The sequence below is a fragment of the Ambystoma mexicanum genome, chromosome 12, assembly GCF_040938575.1.
Source record: "Ambystoma mexicanum isolate Mex_15411 chromosome 12, UKY_AmexF1_1, whole genome shotgun sequence".
In the NCBI taxonomy this organism is placed as follows: domain Eukaryota; kingdom Metazoa; phylum Chordata; class Amphibia; order Caudata; family Ambystomatidae; genus Ambystoma; species Ambystoma mexicanum.
This window is the reverse complement of record NC_090936.1, coordinates 267,184,290-267,209,306: the sequence shown is the minus strand read 5'-3', so window position 1 is coordinate 267,209,306 and position 25,017 is coordinate 267,184,290. Positions and strand designations below refer to the sequence as shown.

Sequence of the window (25,017 nt, the reverse complement as noted above, 5' to 3'; positions counted from 1 at the left end):
ACTTCTGGGCAAGTGTCCAGTCCACTTGCATCATGGAGGGTCTGCCTTAACTCCTCCAACTGACTGTCCCCAGAAAATATTGGAGCATCATCAAGGTCACCAGGTTCCTCAACCTCAGACCTTTCCCTCCTCTTCAAAAATATCATCCAGTAGGTGGTGAAACCCAGGTCTGGGGACAGAAGAGGGCCTGGAGGCCAAAACCGGCCTCACCGACTTAGATGTAGCTTTCCTTGGAGGATCCACGATGTCCGGCTACTCCAACGGCAAAGTTCGAGAAAAAATTCCCAAAGGCGCTGATACCTTCGACATTGAGAGCGTCGACAACCTCGACGTCGGGATCGCCGAAGGCATCGATGTGAACACAGGTGCCGACGGTGCCGTGGGCTGATACGATGGAGAAGCGTCGATGTCTGAATCGGCGTTGAGGGCTCAGGGCAGGCATCGACTCATTCAGCGCCGGCCCGGAGCCGTCAATAGGTTGCCGTGGTCTCGCTGGGGACGAGGACCGAGACCTACAAACAGGTCTCTTGCGACCTTTCCATTCCTTGTCCGTCCGGGACCTCAACGGCACCCGATGTGTCGCGTTGCGAACCCGATCCCAAAGGCGTGCGAGCCACGGAACAAGACTGATCCAGGCCGGCTTCGTTAGAAGGCGCGACCAGACCCGTGACCTGCGAATGAAAACAATCGCCATCATGGATTTTCAAAACACCGCCCATTCCTCTGGAGTCGAGGACTTCGTAGGGCACGAAACCTTTCTCGAGGCACCATCCTCTGAGGAGGACAGAGAAGGCGACCGGTGACGGCGCTTCCTGGAGTGCCGGGACAAGGAAGATGAGTGCCCCTCGAGTCGTTGGTGGAAACTCCCTTGGACTTGGAAGTCCAGGACTCAACAGGCTTAGAGCCCCTACCTACCTTGAGCTTCCCCTTCCGCTCCCGCAAGGCCTTGGCAGTCAGTGACTGGCATTTACAGCAGTTGTCTGTGTCGTGTGACTCGCCCAGGCACCACAAACAAATGCAGTGGGGGTCAGTGAGAGACATCTTAGACTTGCTGTCCCGGCAGGTCTTGAAGCCGGACCACGGAGTCGGAGGGGTCGAAGAGGAGACCTCTTCAATGAAGAAAACACACGAGTAGCGCAGAGTCTCACGAAGTTAACACGTTCACAGAAAAAACGGAACTGAGGCTACAGGCGATGTGCATCCTATTTATAACATCCTGTGACGTCGTCCTCGACGGAGTGCACCTGCCACCATCGACGCAGGAGTGCACAGCTGTGGACATTACATGTCAAAGATGTGGAATGCGTTGGAGGACACAATCCATTCGAAGAAATGTGTTAGCAGGAGTGAGCAAAACCAACAGTCAAAACAGGATGAAGAGGAGCTGGGATGTTTGTTTCAATTTGAATGGATGGAATCACTAAAGTGCTAGCTTGATTAAGAGGGATTGCAAAAGTAGAAAGGGAAACTCTAGAGCAGTAGAAAGTTTCAAATTGTGCATTTTTATTTATTAGAACTGGAACAGTATTGTCGTTTTCAGATTAGCCATTTTATCTGGCAGTCTTCAGCCTTGCATTGTTCCACTCTTCTTCCAAAGAGTGAAGTAGGATGTCACTATTTTATATTTTTAGGCTTTATCTTTTCTTAGCGGATGAGTTTTAGAAGTGCAGGTTTGTCCTTGCCTATAATTTAATCCATCTTGGGGGACTCTCACAGCAAAAACCTATTGGGATTTTCAGGCAGCAGCTTTCTGGTTCCGAGGAGTTTCATTATTTTTGGAAGAACATAGCTACTGCGCTACTCATAAGCCTAACCGGCAGAAGTGAGGTTTCAACACTTCTGGATACCCAGATAGCCCTTAGTGAATTAGGAGCCAACACCTAGGGTATCATTATGAGCACCAAAGGTGAGGCCTAAATCACAGAGGTACCCCACCATTTGTCAAACCAACTTTAATACTGAAGCAGATATTGGATTGATAACTATGAATGGAACACAAAATCCTTGACTCACAATGCTGTGGGCATTACAGAAGCTTTGCTCCACTGTAGGATGTGTGACAGTGTGCGCAAAGGTAATTAATGAGGTAACAATACAAAATCACCACTTCCAGCCAACATGTGCAAGATTCATTTTGCACTGAACGCTGTCACAGAGGGAGAAACACACCTTGCCCTGATTAATCCTAATCTACTCGAAAAGAAGGACCACAGGACACATGCACAAACTGTAGAAACCTGCTTGTGCGCATACCAAAGTTGGAGATACAAGGTAGGTGATCAGGTAAAACCTGAACTGTGTGGTTTAACCATTAAATAAAATGAACCCATTGAATAAAGATTTATTGGGGTTTTACCAATCACAAATCAAAGCGTTGCAGGTAGAATAACTGCGGATGAAGGAGGAGGGGACTAGCGGGAGGAGGACATGTCTACTTATAACCACTGTCATATCCCTGCAGCTATAACCATTAAGAGTAGACATTTACAGAAAACCTTAAGAATTGAGTTGCCTCGACAATTTGGACATAAGGAATGGTTCCCATTCACTGGTTGGACTGCCACATTGAAGGATAGTGCCAGAACAAAAGGATATTCACAATCTCATACAGTTTATTTGCTGTATATACCTTGCTGCACTTCAGAAAAAGACTGCAGTGAGTGAATCTCCAGTGACAGAAGCATCCATCATTTGGACACCTACGCTCCAGCAACAGCATGTCCAGGGCAAGGTTTTTGCTGAGACAGTATTATCCCGTTTAAATGTTAGGTAACCATGAACAATTTATGTTTTGGATCAAACCAACTGATAGAAAAGCTCTCATTTATCATAAATCGCTCATCATCAACCATGAGGGGACCGGCTCATTGGGATCAGTCTTAATTTAGTATCTTTAACGATGTTTCACACACTTAAATTCACACAATCAATAAGATTAAAACATTACACCAATAAAACATTTATATAGAAGAATTGCTCTAACTATTTTATAGACGGAAATTGCATTAGCTGGGGAGGCATGAAAGACTGGCCTCGGGAAATCTGCTCCTCATACCACAAAACATATGTATTTGCCTCTGCTACACTCAAGAGCTCTTCGTAACTTCGTGTTTGAAAATTATTTGCAGTGTTCTCCCAATTAGAAAAAATATGCACTGTATGAGCTGCTCCCATTTGCACGATAGTTGTCATAACATGCAGGAATGATGATTACCTGTTTATACAGCCAACTCCGTCGGATAACCGGTGCATTGGGATTCCGCTTTATGGAGTTGGACCTCTTTCCAAAGTTATGAACTTTTTTTGAAGGTCTCGAAGACTATATGTAAGGAAAGAAGTCATTAGTATTAGTACATGTGGAAACATCCTAATGTCAAATGCACAGTAAGGTTTGTTCTCTCAGGACATGTAATGCTACCTACTCAGTGTCATTCGGTACATCTCTCTTTACAACTCTTATTTAGATGTATCATCTAGAACGGTGTTACAAAGACGATTTGCAATTCATGCAATAAAGATATATTCATAGTTTGAACAACAGAATAAAGTGTGAGTAAGTACATGCATAACACACACTCTTTTAGAGTATAAGGTCTGGAGACTACGGAATAGACTTTCTGCCAATAATAGTGCTTGCAACCTTTGAGTGAAGGGTTGTATAATGCAAAGTACCACATTAACTCAATCTGTGACCTTACAGTAGATATGGCAGCTGAAAGTGAGAACCAAAAGGACAATATTTTGCATGTATGCCGCACTTACTGGAGATCATGCATGGGAATCCATCTGTCTACTAAAACCTCCTAGAAATACTACTAGATACTAGAGAGCGGGACGCCAGCGCTATGGTGAATCCCCCGTGTGAGAAGCCAAAAGGAAAGAAGCTAGGAGGTAGGCGATAGCGAGACCACAAAGGATTTGTGGACAGCTGGTCCACAAACCATCGCCGATACCACCATAAGCATAACGCAGCAGGGTGTCTGGTCACTAATCGGGACACAGCCCCTGCGAGGATAAGAAAACATCTGAGGAAGAAAACGCTGGTGAAGGTAAGCTGGCTGTGGAACGGGACAAGAGAGAATGTCCCAGAGGTAAAAGGCTCCCGGAGAGGGTCTCCTTTACAGTAAAAGATAACGGGGAGAACCGGAATAACAGGAGGCCTGAGGGAATAATAGAGTGCAAACAACTTGTCTCAGTAGAAATCATGAGGCAATGTCAAGTCTGAAGCTAATTAACTTAAAGTATTGTGGTACAAGAGAAAAGATTTCTAAAAGTTGGCATTTTGAGAGAAAAGAATAGTGGATAATAATACCCTGGGAAAAAGGGAAGGAAACTCGACATGCTGTAAAGAAGAATATAATAACACAGAGATGAAACATTATGAGCCAGAGTTCAGAAGAACTATCCAATTGAATCTTGTAGAAATCAAATAGGGCAGAATAAGTTGAACTATAGTTCCCCAGGTGGAAAAGCCGATCAGAAAATTAGTATCTTCAAAGAATATGCTGAACCAGCAACCAGGAAAGCAGAGCTTATAAAAGATCCCCAAAAGTGATTCCCAAGGAAGAGAGAAAAGTCAAGAGTCCATTTGAGGAATTAAAGAGACTAATTCACAAAATCATAAAAGACTATTTAAGGAGTGTGCATTATTAAGATTCCTACAGACTGGGAAAAGGGTGTGGGGGCGGGCGGTCTTCTCATCTAAGTTAGTTTTTATTGTGATATGATGTATATTTTTTTGTTTTTAATTTTTTTAGCATGTATATAGCGCTACAAACCCTCAGGCATCTGAGCACTGCTTATTATTACCCACGGTGTGTGGTGCTCATTTATCGACCTCCGATGGGTGAAAAGCTGAGTTTGGCCATGCCGGGATTCAAACCTGCGTCAGCAGACTTTGCACAGATGTCAAAGCGAGCGCTCTACTCGCTGTGCTATCGGACAATTTATATAGCGCCTATACACAATGTGTTTCAAAGCACTTCACGGAAAGGGAGGGAACAAGGAAAAATACAATAAAATTCTTACAGGCCATGAACAATAAGAATGTGAAACTTCGCCTGGTGACATTTCAGATAGAGCAAGTGCAAAGACACAGATAGGAAGGAATGGGACACAGGCGACTACCGTACTAGGCCTGACCACATTTCTGGTAGAGCTGGAATTTCCCAAGAGGAGAGGGAGAATGGATGAGAAGGAGGGAGAGGAACAAAAAAAACGACTATCAAACTAGGCCTGATGACATTGATGATAGTGCTGGAAGGGGTCGGGGGAGACAAACTTTGTTGCTTTAATACTAGGTTAAGGGACAATTCTGATAGAATAAGTGCATAGAAAAAAGGGAGGGCGGGAGGTAGAAGGGAGAGGAGGAGAGAACAGAATAAACAGTAAAAAAACAGCAGAGAAACAGAGGGGAGAGTGAATACAGTTGTAGAGGTCAGGCTCAAATAGTAATTTGTAAATTGTAGTGGTAGGCTCAAATAGGTTAGTTTTGGACGTTCACGCCTGACTGACGAGCACCTTAGTTAGTAATATAGGCCAGGACCGCCCATAGTGATAGGGAAAGTCAGGCCTTATAATATTACTTTAATAAGGTTTTGTGAACCATGTCCTCAGCGTGTCCACGTCTTCGTTCTGGCTCACCACAACCCCTGAGCCAACTACAAATACTCTGGAATTCAATAACCCTTTCCTTTCAACTATGTTAAGGATTTCAAAGATGCGGCACACTGAAGACCAGGACTTTTTCTACTGGCCAGGGAAGCGGCGCACAATAAAACGCTTTTATGTTTATTTCATTCAGGTTGAATTTTTGAGAAGGCAGCCAACCCGTCTCACACCACCCTCTGAACGTACACCCCATGTCGCAATGGAACATGAACCAGGCCAGTGTGTAATAATTATTTATTTACAATTATGAATAAATATCAAACACATTCAATATAGGGCAGCAATCACCAGTGTGGAGATAATGACAAAATACAATGATAGGATACACTTAGTGTTACCTTCTGACATAAGATACACAATGCACAAATGAAAGCAAGATTACTTTTTGGGTAGTATTTTTAGATAGCACCACAGTTGGGCATTCCCCCTGCAACACGCCCTCAAATCCCTATTAACCAGGTTGTGTGTGGGTGGAGAGGAGCAGCAAGGAGTCAGGTATACTAGGCAAAAATCGGAATGAGAATCCGACCTACCGCCCCCTGAATGGGAGGCCAAAATCGGATTGAGCTCCCTCGAAAAAGGAGCAAAATGGCACTCAGAATTACGGAATAGTTATTTTACATGTGCGGTTGAATGAATAAGGCAAGAATGTGTGTGGCTGTATCGCAGAAGGAAGAAAACTCACAAGCTACAAAGCAATGTACTAAACAATGGGCATACAGTTTAGAAAATCGACTTTGGAAGGAAAAAAACGTGCAGCAATAATCGCACGTGGCAAAATTGCAATCGTTTCATTTCACAGGTTTAAAATAGCAAAACGGCTTGGGAAATGAGCTAAACAGACCTAATTGGAAATAGGGTTTAATTGTAAGGTACAAAGGCACATAACGGGTATGATACTAAAGTGAAAGGGTGGCTCTGGATGGTGACAGTATGGGATTCTTTGTAGGAAGGGAAAATTAAAATTGTACAATGACAGCAGTTACACAGGAAGAATCGGTTTTAAGATGAAAATGACAGGTTCTACTGAAACTACTTTTAGTGGCTAGATTATTAAAGAAAGACACTGCCTGCAAAAAGGTTAATTTGCAATATTAACCCATTCATGCTGTGTGCCTCTTCATATGGGAATTAATTAATTTATTCCAAATAGTACTAAGGATTTATATAGTGGACTGAAATGATTTGGAAAGAATGGCGCTAACACATGGAGATTAACACAGATTTTCCCAAGGTCGGGATACACAGAGGATTCTGAAAATTTTAAGAATTTACTAGGATTTCTTATAGGGTTGGACAAATGGCAAGGTAACAAAGCACTGAATAAAGCTTTTTGGTTACTGGGGAAGGGTAATACTTGCAACAATCACTGGAATAGTTTGGACAGCCAGCCGGGTCTTGGACAGCACAACAAGGATCTGTTCACTTGGGCAACAGCTGGGCTCTCCTCTAGGGACTCAGCGAGGCAACCCGGGTCTGGTCTCAGTGGACAGCGAGGTGCATCAGCTGGGCAAAGCAGGTAGCGGGGCAAAGCAGGTCTGGTCACTGGATAATCCCAAAAGGGTACAGCAGCCTTTCCTCCTTTCTACCTGGATTATTGAGATTTTTGTAGGGTTTTAATTCTGGATAGTGGTTCTGCCTGGATAGGAGGTACTGCATGGATCAGGATCAGCTACCCCTGGCCTGGCACTGATATCTTGCAGGGTGAATGTGGAATGCCTGGATCTCTGGATGTTGCGCGTTGGATTTTGAATGCTGGATTTTTTTGAATTTTGAATGTCTACTCCATATATTGGCTGGATGACAGAGAATTTTTACTATGTGGGCAGAACGCAGAACTAAGCTAAACATACCTCTAAAATCAGATAGGTCAGGCTGAGGATGTCACCACCCCCTTGTAAGCAGATTAGAATGAAGGAAGGGACTCGGTTTTAGTGTGTATGTTTTTGAGGTGCTTTGTTATACCACAGTTACTTTTGCCAAAATCGGTTATGACACAAAATACTCATTTTTCGAACCGTCACCCTTATAAAAATTAGATAGGCAAATACCATATTTCACATGGAGCATACTATTCGAAACCCCAAGTTTGTATGATGCGGTTTAGTCCTTCTGGCAATCTTTTGCAATTTCAATGGCAAATATTTCCCTTGAAAATCTACAAATGAGTACACTGAAGGTTATCTATGGCAGAAATATTTGCAACATGTGTTATATCTGTACCATGTATGATTTTCCCAGAAATGCCATTTTACTGGCATTTGCGTCCCCAACATGCTAGGAATATCCACATAGTCTTATTTTGATGGCTCAAAAATTACATTGAAGCTGTCAACATTTTACATTACTGCTTCTTTAGATTAATAAGTATATAAAGGGCGCCTGGCGAGACCCTTATATGCCCAGGAGGGTACCTGTATACAAAATGCTAGAAATCAGGGTGCGAGATCTGTGGACAGCTGTCTAAGTTTTGAAGCTTTTTTATTTTGCCTCCAAAACGGTTTTGCACAGATAATAAAATTAAATATTTACATGACTTTCAATAAGCACGAAAGTTAATGGACAGACGCGAATTGACACCGGAAATACAGGCGAGTATCAACCTCTCTTTTGTCGAGGTGCAATTTCCAAGGTGATGCACAAGTATACAATACAGGTAAGTGAGAGACTAGGAATTTTTACAAGGTGCGTGCCCGGACTGTAGTAGGTCCAGGAATATCAAACAAGATGGTGTACACAACACTATCTATAAACACAAACACAGGGATTGTGTCACAGAACATAGACACTGGAGTGTTTCGGCTATGCTGGGCTGGGTAAGAGCCCGAGGTAGTGGTGGCCTTCATCAGGATGATCGCTGATCGTGGTGCTGTCCGTGTGGGTAATCTGTGGGGCAAGGGATAGCTGTGAGGATCTCAGGGAGTCATTCTAAATTAAAATATTATTAAATAATGGCTAACTGGTGCCTGAATACACTGGTGGTGTATTTAAGAGAACATCTTACCGTCAGCTAAAGTTGCAGCCGGGGTGCTGTGCTGGAAAGTCATTATCGAAGTGCTGGACTATGAATACCCATGTCTTATAGTTGCATGGGGAAGACTCGGAAAAATCAGGTCATGTAGGCCAGAGGAATGGGCCTTGTATCATTGAGGAGCTGTGAAAGAGAAGGTTAACAAACCGTCAATTTCACCCTAGATCTAGACCGTGTCGATGATGCAAGGTCTGAGGCACATCCTATGTGGGATTGTGCGAGAGTGGTATATAAGTAACCACGGACAACGGTGAGGGGGTGTCCCCAGGTGTGGTAAAACAGGTTTGGAAAAAAAGGTCATTTTTAAAAGTTTTAGAGGGGCCCTGGGCGGTGAACCGCAGAGAACCCAACTGCAGCGTATGGGCAGTGTGCAGTGCAGGGGGTAGCTAATGTGCTGGAGACAGATGCCAAATTTAAATGGTTTACTGAGTGCCTTGCAGTGAGATCAAGGCCACAGCTGGCCGCCTATAAACAGTTTCTGTTTTAAAAGTGCCCTTACATCGTGTACTGGAGATGGGCAGTAGACAAGGTGGCTAATGTGCAGAAGACAGATGCCGATTTAATTGCTTTGCTTAGTGCCGTGCAGTGGGGTGAAGGCTACAGCTCGCCGTCAAAGAGAGACTTACATACTGCAGTGCAATGCCCTTCCCTCGTGTGCTGGAGATTTGCCGGGTGTGAACACAAAGAGGTTAGTGTAACAATAGGCAGTGCACGCAAAGCGTGTATGCGAGTATGGCATGGTTATTGTTACAAGTGTGGCCAAAAATGTGCCAGGGGCGGAGAACAGTTAATCCCGGGCTGCGTGTGCTTTCAAACGGCAGTGAAAAGCATGTCTACTTAAAGCGAGAAGTGCAAAATGAATGCTGACAAAGTGAAGGGCCCCTGGAAATAGACCAACAATGGTGCGGTCGGTGGGGAGTGCAGGACATGCCTCGACCTTGCCAAAAAAGACCACAGGCTAAGCAAAAAAATGCAAAAATCACAAAGAAAACTTACCAGTGCGTAACACAAGCGACTGCACTCCTCGAGGTAATGGTGGCTGTATGGAGTGACAGTGCAGTAGTTAAAGCACACCCACGGTAATGGTTTAGCCAATGGTGTGCCAGATCTGTGTGAGAGTCAGCAGGTAGGTCGGGAGTAAGAGCCTGCTCCTCCAATTGGTTGAATCTCGACCAATGACCTAAGGGCAACTAGTGCATGGTGAGCATGCATGAGTTGCTCATGGGAGTCAGAGAGCCCTAGAGGTGGGACTGGTCGGTGGGAAGATGGCAAAAGTGGGTGCTCTGCAGAGTATTGATCAACCCTGCCCGAGGTGGCATGACTAAGGATAAGGCAGTGGTATGCTGGTGCATGTCTAGCACGGAGTGCAGCAAGAGTGATGTTGCATGGTGTGGGTGGTTTCCGGAAAAAGACCCATATTGGTTCTGCTGATACTAGGATGGCCACGGGGGTCACGGTGGATGGCATATGGTACCACAGAGCCCAACATGAATCATCACCATGGTACTATGACAACCGACCGATTAGCCACTGTGATAGTTGTTGCAGGGTGCATGATAGCATAAGCCAGAGTGATGCTGGTAGCTTGTAATCAGTCCAGTCCCCGCGTGGTGGTAAAGCGAGTGGAGTCGGATTGGACGATTTTTATAATGCACATCAAAATGCAAAAATGTGTTTTCAATCAGTATTTCCAAGTGCATGGTGACTGATGACAAAACACAGAGCACAGTGTACCAAGGTGACTGGTTTGGTGTTAATTGCATCCTGACTATACATGCTGGTTCTGCTCGTTCCAAAATGTGTTGCAATCAATATTAAGGTGCACGGTGACTAATGACATAGCAAAACACTAATACATGAAGGTGACTGGTACGGTGTTCGTTGCATACAGACTATACATAGTGGTCCAGTTCGTGGTGTTGGATGCATGGTTTAAAGGAAAGGCACATATGGTTTGAGAGGTGCAGGGAATGCCAAGTGACTAGGGACTGCTACTCGAAGTGGATGGATGAGGGTAATCTCATGTCCCCAGTGTGGGCATGGTACACCGCTATGAGGTAATTAGTCCCAGAAATGTTTCCACTCAACGGTGATGTTTAAGGCAGTTCTCATTGTGTCCAGTCTGTGGACCCATTTTTGTTTGAGCCTAGTGAGTGCTAAATTGGTGTCTCCTCCTCTTTTCTGTTGTTGAAGATGCTGCAGGATAGTCCATGTGAGTTGCTCATGGGTATGGCCTTTTTTGCTGAAATGTTCGACAAGGGGTTTATCTTGTACGGAGGTTCGGATACAAGATAGGTGTTCACTTATCCTCTGCTTGATGGGTCTGATGGTCTTCCCTATGTAGATGAGGTTGCATGGGCATTTTATCACATAGATGACGTTTTTGCTCTCACAGTTGGTGTGATTTTTCATTGTCCAGATAAAGTTTTTGTGCGTGAAAGTCTTGCTGGTCTCCGTATAGCGGCATGCCATGCATTTGCCACAGCTGTAATGGCCAACTACCGGCGGGAGGTTCAACAAGGTTGGCTGTGGTTTCTCTGGTTCCAGAAATGTGTGTACCAGCGTGTCTCTGAGATTCCTGTGTTTTCTAAAAGCAAACAGGTTTTTTTTATCTAGGGTTCCCTTGTTTTTGATGAGGTGCCAATGTTTGTTAATCGAGGTCTTAATGAGGCAGCTGACGTGGTTGAAGGTGGTGACGCAGACGGTACGGTCTATGGGGTCCTTGGTTCTTTTGGTCAGGCAGATCGTACGATCCGTGTTGGCTGCCCTTTTCCGAGCCATCCTGATGGATTTTTTGGGGTACCCTCTTTCGGCCAGACGTGTCTGTAGTTGTTTTGCGTGATGTTCGAACTTTTCTTTTTCAGTGCAGTTCCTGCGTATGCAGAGAAATTGTCTGTATGACCTTTTTTACCAAACCTGTTTTACCACACCTGGGGGACACCCCCTCACCGTTGTCCGTGGATACTTAAAAACCACTCTCGCACAATCCCACATAGGATGTGCCTCAGACCTTGCATCATCGACACGGTCTAGATCTAGGGTGAAATTGACGGTTTGTTAACCTTCTCTTTCACAGCCCCTCGATGATACAAGACCCATTCCTCTGGCCTACATGACCTGATTTTTCAGAGTCTTCCCCATGCAACTATAAAACATGGGTATTCATAGTCCAGCACTTTGATAAGGACTTTCCAGCAGAGCACCCCGGCTGCAACTTTAGCAGATGGTAAGCTGTTCTCTTAAATACACCACCAGTGTATTCAAGCACCAGTTAGCCATTATTTAATAATATTTTAATTTAGAATGACTCCCTGAGATCCTCACAGCTATCCCTTCCCCCACAGATTACCCACACGGACAGCATCATGATCAGCGATCATCCTGATGAAGGCCACCACTACCTCGGGCTCTTACCCAGCCCAGCATGGCCGAAACACTCCAATGTCGATGTTCTGTGACACAAACCCTGTGTTTATGTGTTTATAGATAGTGTTGCGTACACCATCTTGTTTGATATTCCTGGACCTACTACTGTCCGGGCACGCACCTTGTAAAAATTCATAGTCTCTCACTTACCAGTATTGTATACGTGTGCATCACCTTGGAAATTGCACCTCGACAAAAGAGAGGTTGATACTCACCTGTATTTACGGTGTCAAGTCACGTCTGTCCATTAACTTTCGTGCTTATCGAAAGTAATGTAAATATTTAATTTTATTATCTGTGCAAAACCGTTTGAGGCAAAATAAAAAAGCTTCAAAACTTAGACAGCTGCCCACGGATCTCGCACCTTGATTTCTAGCATTTTCTATTCTTTAGGTTAATGACATAAATGTCTTTATATGAAAAGTCTTTTCAATCATATGGGTCGGCTTTGTCCCCAAAAGTGGGCAGTCTTTCCAACCTCCCAGCAAAATGTCTTTGCTTAGTCAGCCGACACAAAGGTTGCCATGGCTTCTCCTTTGAAGTCCTTAGTTTGAATGCAAAGGATTTTCACACTTCTGAGGGAAACACATGGGTTGGGGTCCCTCTTTGTTCTTGGGAGCATCACTGCAATACAGTCTGAGGCACCCTGCAATTATGACTCCTGGCAGTCCAAAGAACAGGGTTCCTGCTCTGGCACTAGGAAATCACGGGGAAGTATGACATTTGGCCTTTAAACTAGAAGAACAAGTTACTTTCTTACCTGGTAACGTTCTTTCGATGGGATGGTCCGACGACATATTCCATATCTATGACAGTAATCACCACAGCTGTGCTGCTTCGGAAAATCTTTTGGCGTCTGCATCCTGCGTCAATGACGTCGATACGCTGTCCTCGAGGGCCTCCGTCGAGCCGACGTCACCGGATGTTATAAGTAGGACGCACGACGCCCGTAGCCTCAGTTATAGTTTTTTCCCAGAACGTGTGGCACCAATCTTCTGCCAGTATGACCACAGAAAGCCTTGTGGAAACTTAAGCTGCAATCGCATAAGAGATTCTGTAGCAGGGCATGTAGGGAGGTAGCGATATGGAATAAGTCATCGGACCATCCCATCAAAAGAGCATTACCAGATAAAAAAGTAACTTGTTCTTCGAGGGGATTCGGTCCTCCGACCTATTCCATATCTATGACAGACTCCCAAAGCAGTACCAATGTATGGAGGAGGGAAAATAATTTAGTTTATAGAAATTTTGAATGCACAATTAAAATGCAGAGTAAAGAACAGCCTTGCAAAAGGCCAGATCCTGCCCATGGATAGAATCTAGGGAGTAGTGTCTTACAAAAGTAAGAACCGAAGCCCATGTGTCTGCTTCACAGATGTTACGAATAGGAAAACCCCTCTGTAGGGCAGTAGAGGCAGCCATACCCCTAGTAGATTGGGCCCATAAGCCTACCGGGGGTCCTTACCCGCCAAGCGGTAACATTCAGAAATTGCCAAGATAATCCATCTAGACATTCTCCTTAGTAACAGCTTGCCCCAAATGCCTTCCAGCGTAACCTATAAAGAGCTGATCGTCCACTCTGACCCGGGACATGCGTGAAATGTAGAAACTTAAAGCTCTCCTACGATCCAACCTATGGAGCCTCTCCTCTTCCTTACCAGGATGCGGAGGAGGATAAAATGCCGGAAGAATGACCTTCTGGCTTAAAAGAAATTCTGAGACAACCTTCGGAAGAAAGGAAGGATGAACTCTAAGGACAACCCTGTCCTTGTGAAACACTCTGAAGGGTGGCTTAACAGAAAGTGCCTGTAACTCACTCAGCGAGCGGAAGTGACCGCAACTTAGAACACAGTTTTAAGGGTTAACAGTCTCAAAGGACAAGAATGTAAAGGCTCAAATGGAGCACCCATTAGGAATTTTAGAACAAGGTTCCAATACCAACCGGGCACCTGGAAAGGTGACGGCGGAAACACATTAGTAAGCCCTTTGAGAAATTGAGAAATTAAAGGAATCTTGAAATAAGAACACTCCTCAGACGAGCGCTTAAATATGGACAGCGCTGCCAGGTAACCTTTAATGGTAACCACTTGCAGGCCCTTGTGGACTAACAAAACCAAAAAAGACAGAACCACAGGAATGTCACATGAAAAAGGATCCACATTCTTAACCCTGCACCGGTCGCAGAACTTTCTCCAATGGCAACAGTACAGGGACCTGGTTGCAAGCCGTCTGGCCGAAAGCAACACCTCCATCACGTCTTCAGGGATGTCCCAATCCTTATACCTCAACCTTTCAGAAGCCAAGCGTGAAGGTTGAGGGATCTGACCTCTGGATGGAGAACCTGATCCCTCTCCCGTGAGAGCAGATCGTCTCGGTAGGGAAGACGAAATGAAGGGCAGATGGACAAGTCGAGAAGGTCTGGGTACCACGTCCTCCTGTCCCATGCCGGAGCAATGAGGATCATCCGGGAACCGAAACTCCATAACCTCCGCAGCACTTGCGGGATGACGGGGACTGGAGGAAATGCGTACAGCAATGGGAAGGACCACTCCACCACGAACGCGTCCTCTAAGGCTCCTCTTGGAGGAAATTCCAGTGAGCAGGACCTTTCACACTTCCGGTTGATACTGGAGGCGAAGAAATCCACTTGTGGGGTCCCCCAAAGGGCGAAGATCTCCAGGAGAATCTCATGAGCCAGCTCCCACTCGTGAGAGATCGCGCTCTGCCTGCTCAGAGTGTCCGCCGTCTCGTTTTCGTCTCCAGCCAGATGAACTGCCGAGATCAAAATTTTCTGCTGGATGGAGCACAACCAGAGCTGCATCGCCTCCCTGCACAGAGGAAGTTACCCTGCCCCCCCCCCCCCTTTTTGTTGAGGTAGTGCATGGCCACCGTGTTGTCCATCAGAATCAGGACATTCTTCCCTCACACAGTCGGCAGAAAAGCCTTCAGGGCAAGCCTGACGGGTCCTCAGCTCCAAAAGATTTTCTTTTTTTTTTAATGTTTTTTATTAATTTTTACAAACAAACAATAAACCAAACAAATAGTGCATGTTCCAACAGTTTCAATACACTTTAACTTCCTAACCACTACTCCCTCTACCCCACCCCCCTTGCGAGTCTATTGCATTGAACCTTCAGTTTCCACACCCTGTGGTTCGGTCACCTCCTCCCCAGGCTCAGTCGGGTCATCCAATGACCCAAACAGTCCGGCTATCAGTGATTTCCAGGCCATCAGGGACTCATTCTCCTCCTCCCCCCCCCATTGCCACAAGCTTCTTGCCATGGCGTGGTTTCGGCTCAGCCCAATTTTTGCAAGTCTTTCCACTACACCTCTATCCTCGGCACACGACATGACTTCCATCCCATGGCAATCCTTTTTGCTAGCACATAAGCCAGGTCCCTTAGTTTGCTTACGTGCCTGAGTTTGTGGTCTTGGGAACCCCCCCCCCAGCAGACAGGCCCACACCGTATCCACTACTATCTTGACCCCTCTTCCTTCTAGTTTCTCCTTTACACCCCTCCAGAACCTCTCTATGATCGGGCATGACCAGAACATATGCACCATGCCCGCGTTCTCTTCGTCACATTTGGGGCATGCTTGCCGACCTGCATTCTCGAACCTCGATATCCTCCAAGGCGTCATGTAAGCCCTGTGTGTTATGTACAACTGTATCTGTTTGAGCTTTGCGTTTCTTGACACCTTCATATGATACCCCTGTGCCCTTTCCCACATCCCATCTCCCATTTGGGCCCCAACCTCCGTTTCGCAGTCCATTCTCAACTGCGTGACCTCCTTCCCCACTTTAGACATCAACATCTCATACAGTCTGGAAATCTCATGACCCCCCTCAGCTATATCATATATCACGTCTATGGTGGCATCCAATTCTTCCCCCAGCACAGTTTCAGGCCACGTTCTCTTGATCCTTTTTACCATTCTGTGGTACGTAATGTACTGGGCTTCATGCAACCCAGCTACTTCCCGTAGCCCCTCAAAAGTAACACTAGAGCCCTCCTGCCAGATGTCCCCCATCGTTGCCACCCCAGCCGGTTCCCAGTGGGTCCGTAGTATCAGTCGCAGCTGAGCGTCCGCCCCTGTCAATACTATCAATGGCATCTGTGATGGGGACGGGTCCCCCATCATTTGGCATGCCCTGCGCCACACCTTCCACCCTAGTAGCATCATTTTAGGGCACCCCCCCCATTTCCGCTCTGGGTGCACACATGATTTCTTTCAGATAAAAGGGTGCACAATCCTGCCCAAAGAACCTGTGTTCGTAGATCTCTTTGTCAGATAGCCATTTGGCAACATACTGACACTGGCTCGCCACATAGTACGCCTCGTAGTTGGGCAGCTTAATTCCCCCTTTGTCATGGAAGTTCTGAAGCTTACACAACGCCACCCTGTTCCGCGTGCCGTGCCACAGAAAGTCCCTACACATGCTATTCAGTTTGGTGAAAAACCCCCTAGGGATCAAGTACGGTATATTCCCGAAGTAATGTAGGAGCCTCGGCAGGACCACCATCTTTAGCATCGCTCCCCGCCCCATCATCGCCAGAGGCAGCTTCGCCCAAAACCGCATGCACTTCTCGATGTTTCCAATGGCCACTTCTGTGTTACACTTGTGCTCCTCTTCCACAGTGTGGTATATATTAATCCCCAAGTACCGAAACGTGCGAACCGCCCATGGCACTTGCAATACAGGTAATCGCTCCGATGGAATCCCCTTGTACCCCCCCCAATGGGAACATGCTGGACTTCTGGGTGTTCACTGCTATACCAGACAACACCGCATATCTCTCCATCACTTCGAGGATGTACTGGAGATTTTCTTCTGGGAATCGTAGGTACAGCAGCATGTCATCTGCGTATAGGGAAATTAGGTACCGCTCCCCCTTTCACCTCAATGCCTATAGTGTCATATTGTTGCCGCAGATAGATCGCAAGAAGTTCCAGGGCCAGTATGTACAGCATAGGAGACCACGGGCATCCCTGTCTAGTACCCCTGCTAAGCTGCCACCTCTCTGAAATCACAGATCCCGTCTTAACTCTAGCCAGCGGTTCACTGTACAAAATCTTCGCCCACCTCACATAACCAGGCCCTAGCCCATAGTGTTTCAGGGCCGCCAGCAGCCACGGCCACCTGACGGAGTCGAAGGCCTTGATCTCATCCAAGGGCATGATTGCCATTTCCTCACCCCTTCCACTGCCAAACTCAATGATCCTCTGGAGTCGCCTATGATTATTGGTGATGTTTCTATGGGGGACATAGCCCGTTTGATCTGGATGTATTAACTTGCTAATGACCCTCTTCAGTCTATTCGCCAGGACTGCAGTCAATATCTTGCCGTCTTGGTTCAGCATCGACACCGGTCTAAAGGAACCACAGCTACGCCCAGGTTTATTTGGTTCAGGGAGAGGTTCTATGACCGCCTCTCTCAGTGACTCCGGTAAGCGGCCCATCTCGAATGCTTCGGTTATCATTTCTAGCAGTGGGGGGGGAGGACCTCTTCTATATATACCTTATAAAATTCGCTTGGGAGCCCATCTGTCCGCGGGGTCTTACTAGTAGGCAACTGCCTCACCACCTCCCCCAGTTCTTCCAGGGTAATCGGGGAGTCCAATTCCTCTCTTTCCTCCTCGCTTATCTTGGGCAGCCCCATATCCTCCAGAGTTTCCTCTATCATTACCCGGCTGCTTTCCCCGTCTTCCCCGTATAACCCTTTATAATAATCCACAAACGCTTGATTAACTCCCTCCAGGGTATCCTCTATGCTACCATCTTCCCTCTCTATAGTTCTAATTGTGGCTCTGGGGGTCTCACTCTTATATAACTACGCCAAAAGTCTCCCCGGTTTATCGCCTCCCGCATGCTGTCTCTCTACGTACCTTTTATAATTAAGGTTACACAACCTCTCCCAATATTCTGCACATTTTTGCTGTAGCTTAAGTATCAAATCTAGTTTCTCTGCTGCATCATCACCATCTTTTAGGGCCTCTTCCAGTTTTGCTTCCGTCGCCCTCAGTTCAGCCGAAACCACCCCCTGTAGGCCCTTGGATTTCGCCATGGCCGCCCCCCTCATGACAACCTTAAAGACCTCCCATAATGTCCCCGTCGAGTCCACACTCCCAGTGTTGGTCTCAAAATAGTTCACTATCTCCTCCCGCAAGTCCTCTCTAAAGAAGGGGTCCCTCAACGCCTGCGCTCGTAGGTGCCAAGTCGTGACCCTCGCCCTCGGGGGGCAATATTGCCAAGCAAGAATCAGGGGCGAGTGGTCCGAAAGGACTCTGGCCCTGTACTCTATGTATGCCGTCTCCGCTATCATCTCAGGTGATGCAAAGACATAGTCCAGTCTCGTTGATAACTTCTGTGGGGCCGAGGAATGCGAATATTGCCTTTCCCCAGGGTGCCACACTCTCCATGCATCTTCCAGCCCAAAGTCATCAAGCAGTGTCTGTAGCACCCTAGCTGCAGGGGCTGGTCTGTCTAATTTCCCATCCAATCTATCCACCCTCGGGTTCAGTATGCAGTTGAAGCCCCCTCCCCAGATCACCGCGCTACCCACACACACGCTCAGATTCGCACTCAGTGTCCTAATGTACGCCGCTGTGTTGTGGTTCGGGGCGTACGTGTTAACAATAGTTATCTCCCTGTTCTCTACCAATCCCCTCAGCCTAACCATCCTCCCGTCTGTCTCAGCCACCACTTGCAACCGCTGAAATGGGACATGTGGCGCTACCCATATAAGTACACCTCTTGCGTAGGCCGAGTAAGATCTATTTTCTGCCTGCGCAGATACAGCATAACCTTGTTCCTTTTTAAATAGCTATTAAGCCCCCGCACATTCCATGTGAGTATTTTAAGGTCCCCCATGGCCTGGTATGGTCCTGTTCCCTCCCCACCAGGTATCGCTTAGCTTCAAGTTCCAATCCAATCCATATAGGCTTGCATCCCAATCTAAAACCCATTTAACCAAAAACACACCAAACTTCCCGTTCCCTCTCCCCCCCGCCTCCCATCCCTTCCCCAACACACTCCCCCGCCCCCCCCCCCCCAACTGTTGCCCGGCTCCATCCCTGGATCTCAGGCTCCCCCGCATCTAGCTCTTTCCAGCTTTCGCCTGTACTCGAAGCTCCGCAGGGTGAGGCCGCCCTAGTGACCAACCTACTACAACTACAACTATAATTCAGGGGGTAGGGTACTTCCACCCTGTACTCCAATAGCACATCAGTGAACTACACATTGCCAAACAATTTAAATATATGTAACTGCCACTATATTCCAGTCTATCAAGTCTCTCACAATCAGCAATATGTAATCGAACATCAGCCACTCACAGCCAGGCCCATCTTTCGCAGCCTTCGCCGAGGCGCCCTCGGGTTGTTCGCTCACCGCCCTGGCAGTATGCATACCGTATCTGAGTCACTTTTCGCGTCCATTTTGTGTCTCTTCCGTTCCGCTCTTATGTATGATCTTCAGCTTCGCAGGGTACAGCAGCATATATTTTATCCCAGCAGCCCATAGCCTCCTTTTGATAGTTACATAGCTGTACCGCTGCCTTTGGACCAGCATAGCATAGTATAGTCCGGGTATGCCGTGATAGTACACGAGGCCCTTTCAATTGTTCCGCCTTTCCGAAAATATTCCAATATTTTCTCGCTGTCTTTATAGTTCAGTATTTTAGCAATTATCGCTCGTGGAGGGGCCCCTGGTCTCGGCTTCCTCATAAGGGCCCTATGTGCGCGCTCCACCGCAAAACCCTGCGAGTATGTACCGGCCCCAATTGCTTGTAGGAGTAAGTTCTCAATGTAATCTGTCGGGTCCTGGCCTTCTTCGCCTTCCGGCAAGCCCACCACGCGAATATTGTTTCTCCTCGCTCTCCCCTCTACTTCTTCTGCTCGAGACTCCAAGTTGGCCACTTGTTGTTTAAGGACATGGATCTCCTTTGCATTGTTGGTGCTGGTGTCCGTGTTAGATTTCACCGCACCCTCCAAGCAGCTTGTGCGTTCCGCCAGTCCCCTGACATCTTGTCTCAACAGGGAGACTTCAATGCCCACTGCTTCGATTTTAGCTTCCAGGGAAGTTCATAGGTCCATCATCGCAACCCCCCAAGATTCCTTCAGCTCCGGGATGGCTTCTAAAATCTGATGGTTATCGGCCGCTGTGGCGCCCTCAGACTGTGCCACCGGGCCTTTAGTTGCACTGGCCGCAGGAGACCGCTGTGTTTTTGCAAAAATATCCATCGTGGGTTGTTTGTTCTTATTCTTGCCCACGACCCCTCGCGCCGCCATATTCCGGTCTCTGTTGGGTCACCCTAGCGTCCGAGTGTCTTCCCAATCGTAATTTCCGCTCTTCACCGACCGTCGTGGTGATCTCAGGGCAGTTGCGACATCATCTCACCGCTGCTAGTTGCCGATCAGTGCCGAGCGAGCGCCGCTCATGCTTGTCGTGGTGCGGCCTGCATTGTCACACTTCTGTTGCCCCCGGGCCCCTGCCATCCGGGCCAGCCCCCGAGCCTCCACGACCCAAGGCCCACAGCCCCCAGGGGTTTTGTTCCGTCTTCACCTCACCATTGCCGTTCTTTCCCGGTGGCCGCCGCCTCTATTCGTCCTATTCAGGTACCCCAGTGTCGTTTCCTTTGTTGTCGGCCATCTTGTGTGACAATGGACCGAACCGCCGCCGTCGTTCGTCGAGCAATTCCTCCCGACTCCCGCTTACGATACTCTCGATCTTTACACAGTGGGCAGAGCATACATTCCCATGCGTGTGTGATCAATTCTGGAACCAATGGCGCACTTTCAAAGGTAGTTTTTTCGGATCATCTGTCGGATCCTCCGGAGCTACACGGGAAGCACGTCCTACTCCATGGCTGCTCAAGCCACGCCCCAGCTCCAACAGATTGATATGGAGTCTGGACTCTGACGGAGACCAACGACCGCTGACTGTCAACTCTTTGGCATGAGCTCCCCATCCCGTGAGTGATGCGTCCGTCACGATCGTCGCCTCCGGCCAGGGCAGCCAAAATGGAGCCCCCTTCATCCGATTGCCTTCGACGGCCCACCACAGGAGGTCCTGGGAGACCAAGGGCGGCACCTGAACGGGGTCTGACATCCTGCCAGAGGACTGTGACCACTGCATCTTGAGGGCCCATTGCAGAGATCTCATCTGCAACCTGGCCTCTGGAACCAGAAGAATGCAGGATGCCATGAGGCAGAGCAACCTCAATAACTCGAACGCCAGGAGACTCTGGGCATGTTCAAACTTGTGCACCATCTGCAGAATGTGATGAGCCCTCACCTGGGGAGGGAAACACTGCCCCAGGGACGTATCGAGCACTGATCCGATGTACTGGAGCCGCTGAGTTGGCGTCAAGTGCGACTTATTTAAGTTGAGGGAGAAGCCCAGCCTGTGAAGGGAGTGGCAGGTGACGGACAGATGATCCAGGACTTGCTCGGGAGAGCGCACCCTGATCAACCAATCGTCCAGGTAGGGGTAGACGTGAATCCCCCCCTTTCCTGCGATACACTGCAACCACCACCCATCAGCTTGGTGAAAACCCTCGGGGTGGAGGTAAATCCGAATGGCAGGACCCGAAACTGAAAGTGCGAGTCACCAACCGCGAACCTCAGGTACTTCTTGTGCTTGGGATGGATCAGCACATGAAAGTAAGCGTCCTTGAGGTCGAGAGACACCAACCAGTCCTGGAGTTGAAGGGCCTGGAGGACTTGAGAAAGAGTAACCACCTTGAACTTGTCTCTCCTGAGGAGCTTGTTCAAACCATGCAAGTCCATGATGGGTCTCAATCCTCCGTCTTTCTTCAAAATAAAAAAATAAGGGGGAAAACCATCCCTTGTTCCTCTCTGCTGCAGGCACCAGTTCTATGGTGCCTTTCTCCAGCAGGGATTGCATTTCCTGCGCAAGGAGCGGATCCAGACTCTTCAAAGAGAGATTCCCCGGTGGATTGTCGTGAGGGCTCTGCCTGAAAGAAGACAATAGCCGTGGGCTATGATCTTCAGAACCCACACATCTGAAGTAATGGCACGCCACTCTACAAGATGCTGTGCCAGCCTTCCCCCAACCAGCGAACCATGGGACATGGCCTCATGACTGAGATGAAGCGGCTGCGGCAGTGCCTGAGCGCAAAGAGGCAACTGCCCGAGTGGCTTTGGCACCTTGAGTACCCGGTTTTCCACCTCCGGTACTCCTACGGTGGCCCCTTTGACTTGCAGCTCCTCCCGATTTACCAAAAGATGAGTAATATCGAAAGGAATCTCCCCTCCATTGCTGTCCCCTAGGACGAAAAGGCGGAGGTTGGGGAACTGCAGCGCTCAACGACTTTGCTGCAGCTTTAGAGGTCTGCAACCTCTCAAGGCTCTCGTCAGCCTTGCTGCCAAAAAGATGTTCACCATCAAAGGGCAGGTTGAGGAGCCGGGCTTGCACATCCGGAGCAAACCCCTACTTCCGCAACCACGCAAACCTGCGTATTACGGTGCTCGCCGCCATGGACCGGCTGACACAATCTGCCCTGTCCCGACCGACTGAACAGACTCACACATAGCATCCTTGCCAACCTGCACAATAGCTAGAAACCCATCCCATTCCGACCCTTCGAGAATATGATCGCCGCTAACGAAATAGAGTTCCATAGAGTGTGCGTGAAACGTGACAAGGCACACAGAGCTGACTACCTGTAAAGCCATAGCCCCTCAAGAAAATACTTTCTTCGCCCAGCCATCAAAATGCTTGTCGTCCCTATAAGGAGTGATGGTAGGGTACGACGTCTGCTTTGCTGGGGCCGTAGCCGCCTGCACCACCAAACTCTTCGCAGTGGGGTGCGTGGTCAAGTAGCAGGGGTCGCTACTGACTGGGCAGTATTTTCGCGGCAAATACTTGCTCACTGCCGGGACACTCTCCAGAGCAGTCCAAGCTGCTGCCACCCATCTCTGCAAGGCCATATGGAATGTCAGTACTAGGTCAGTTGGTGGACCTTGGTCGAGGATATCTATCAGGTCATCCTGCAGAAAATCCACTGGTGGCGCAGACCACCTCAAGTATTCCGTGACCCTCAACATAAGGACTTGGCATGGGTGCCAGGCTCAGGCCTACAGAACTCCACCTCCGGAGAGGTGTCCAGACCACTTGCGTTGTGCAAAGACTGCTGTAGGTCTTCAATCTGGCTATGCCCAGACACAATCTCGTCAGGTACCTCCTCACGAACCATACCTTCCTCAGACCCTTCATCCACCTCAGAAATATAATCCAGAGGCTGGAATGAGGGCACAGAAAAAGGGACAAAGACATTTTTAGCCTTGGCTAGAGCCTTTCTAGGGGGTTCCACCATGCCACGGGGTAGCTCTGACAAAACAGCCTCGAAAGGCGTCTAGGGCGTCGATGGAATCAGCGTCGATGTCTAGCGTGGTGCCGACAGCTTCGACACAGTCCTGGAGGGCGGAGCCCCGAGCGTGACCTTCAACAGCAAGGACGCCGATGGCTTCCTCGGAGGCGGAGCCTCGAGAGAGTCCCTCGACGAATTTGGCGCCGAAGGCGTCGATGTCTTCTAAGACCTCACAGGCTCTGACGGTCTCGAGGGCATTGAGGACCGGGACCTGGAGCGGGCATGTCTAGAGCGACCATCCTTGTCCGACCGGGACCTCAAAGGTGCCCGGTGATCGCGACGACCGCTCGAGCCCAAGGGCGTGCGAGTGGTGTCTCTAGCACGGTCACAGCCGGCGTCTTTCGACGGCGCAGACAGACCGGAGCCCTGCGATTGAAATATCACCAACATCTCCTGCCAAAATGAAGCCCATTCCGCATGAGTGGAAGGCTTGTTGGGACAAGCTACCCGCCGACGGGCGTAGTCCTCGGACGAGGAAAGCGACCGATGCCGGGGCTTCCGTGAGTGCCTCGAAGAGGCAGAGGAATGGTGGGGCCTACTCCTGGACCGAGACCCCCCCGGACTTACGCTGACGATGCAGAGAGTTGCCCCTCGAATCGTCAGTCAAAAGCCCAGTGGATCTCGACTTCCGGGGCTTGGCCATCTTACCTACAGAAAGCTTCTTCTTAAGCTCCTGCAAGGCCTTCGATGTAAGCGACTGGCAGTCTACACAGTCATCCGTGTCATGGTCCTCCCTGAGTCACCAGAGACAGGCATCGTGCAAATCCATCAACGACATCTTGGACCTGCAGTCCTGACACTTCTTAAAACTCGGCCGCGGGGTGGAAGAAGACGAAGACATCATGGAAATCTTCACAATGAACAGGTGAGAAGAACCTAAAGAACAGAACTCAGAAGAAACGAGGCGAGCCGAGATCGCCGAAGCGAACACGTTTGCAGAAAAAACAGAACTGAGGCTACGGGCGTCGTGAGTCCTTACTTAGAACATCCGGTGAAGTCGGCACGACGGAGGCCCTCGAGGACAGCATATCGACGCTGGACGCAGAAAGATTTTCCGAAGCAGCACAGCTGCGGTGATTACTGTCATAGATATGGAATACGTCGGAGGACCCAATCCCCTCAAACTGGTCTAAAAGGAATGCCTCTTTAGTCACGCCGTTTAAGTTCTTTTTGTGAAGAAAAGAAAATACACAGAGTTAAATATACCTATATTTTGGCAGCTTTTCTTCCCAACATCTATATTTTTGTTTCAGGGCATGTTACAGTATTATTTCCATCGAGTTGGTACAATATCAACTCACTGCTTTGCAGAGCAGTTCAACACAGGTTAATTTTACTTTCTCCGGTCAATTACACAAATGCGATTTTCCTCACATCTTTATTCTGAATGTTTTGATAGCTCTGGTCACTTTCTAATACACAGGAATCTGTTCAAAACAAGGGTTCTTTGAAACGGACATAAACAAAGGGAGAGAGAGAGCTTCTTGTGAAGAG

General features: G+C 48.1%; 1 protein-coding gene across 15 annotated transcripts in view; it reads right to left on the bottom strand.

Moving 5' to 3' along the window:
* The window catches only part of PLEKHA5 (pleckstrin homology domain containing A5), a 1,790,419-nt gene that overhangs the window by 931,924 nt on the left and 833,478 nt on the right, over positions 1-25,017 (bottom strand). For all 15 annotated transcript variants that reach the window (XM_069628398.1, XM_069628397.1, XM_069628399.1 and 12 more), the window contains one exon: positions 3,215-3,319. In XM_069628398.1, coding sequence (XP_069484499.1) covers positions 3,215-3,319 — 105 coding nt within the window. The remainder of the gene's footprint in view (positions 1-3,214; positions 3,320-25,017) is intronic.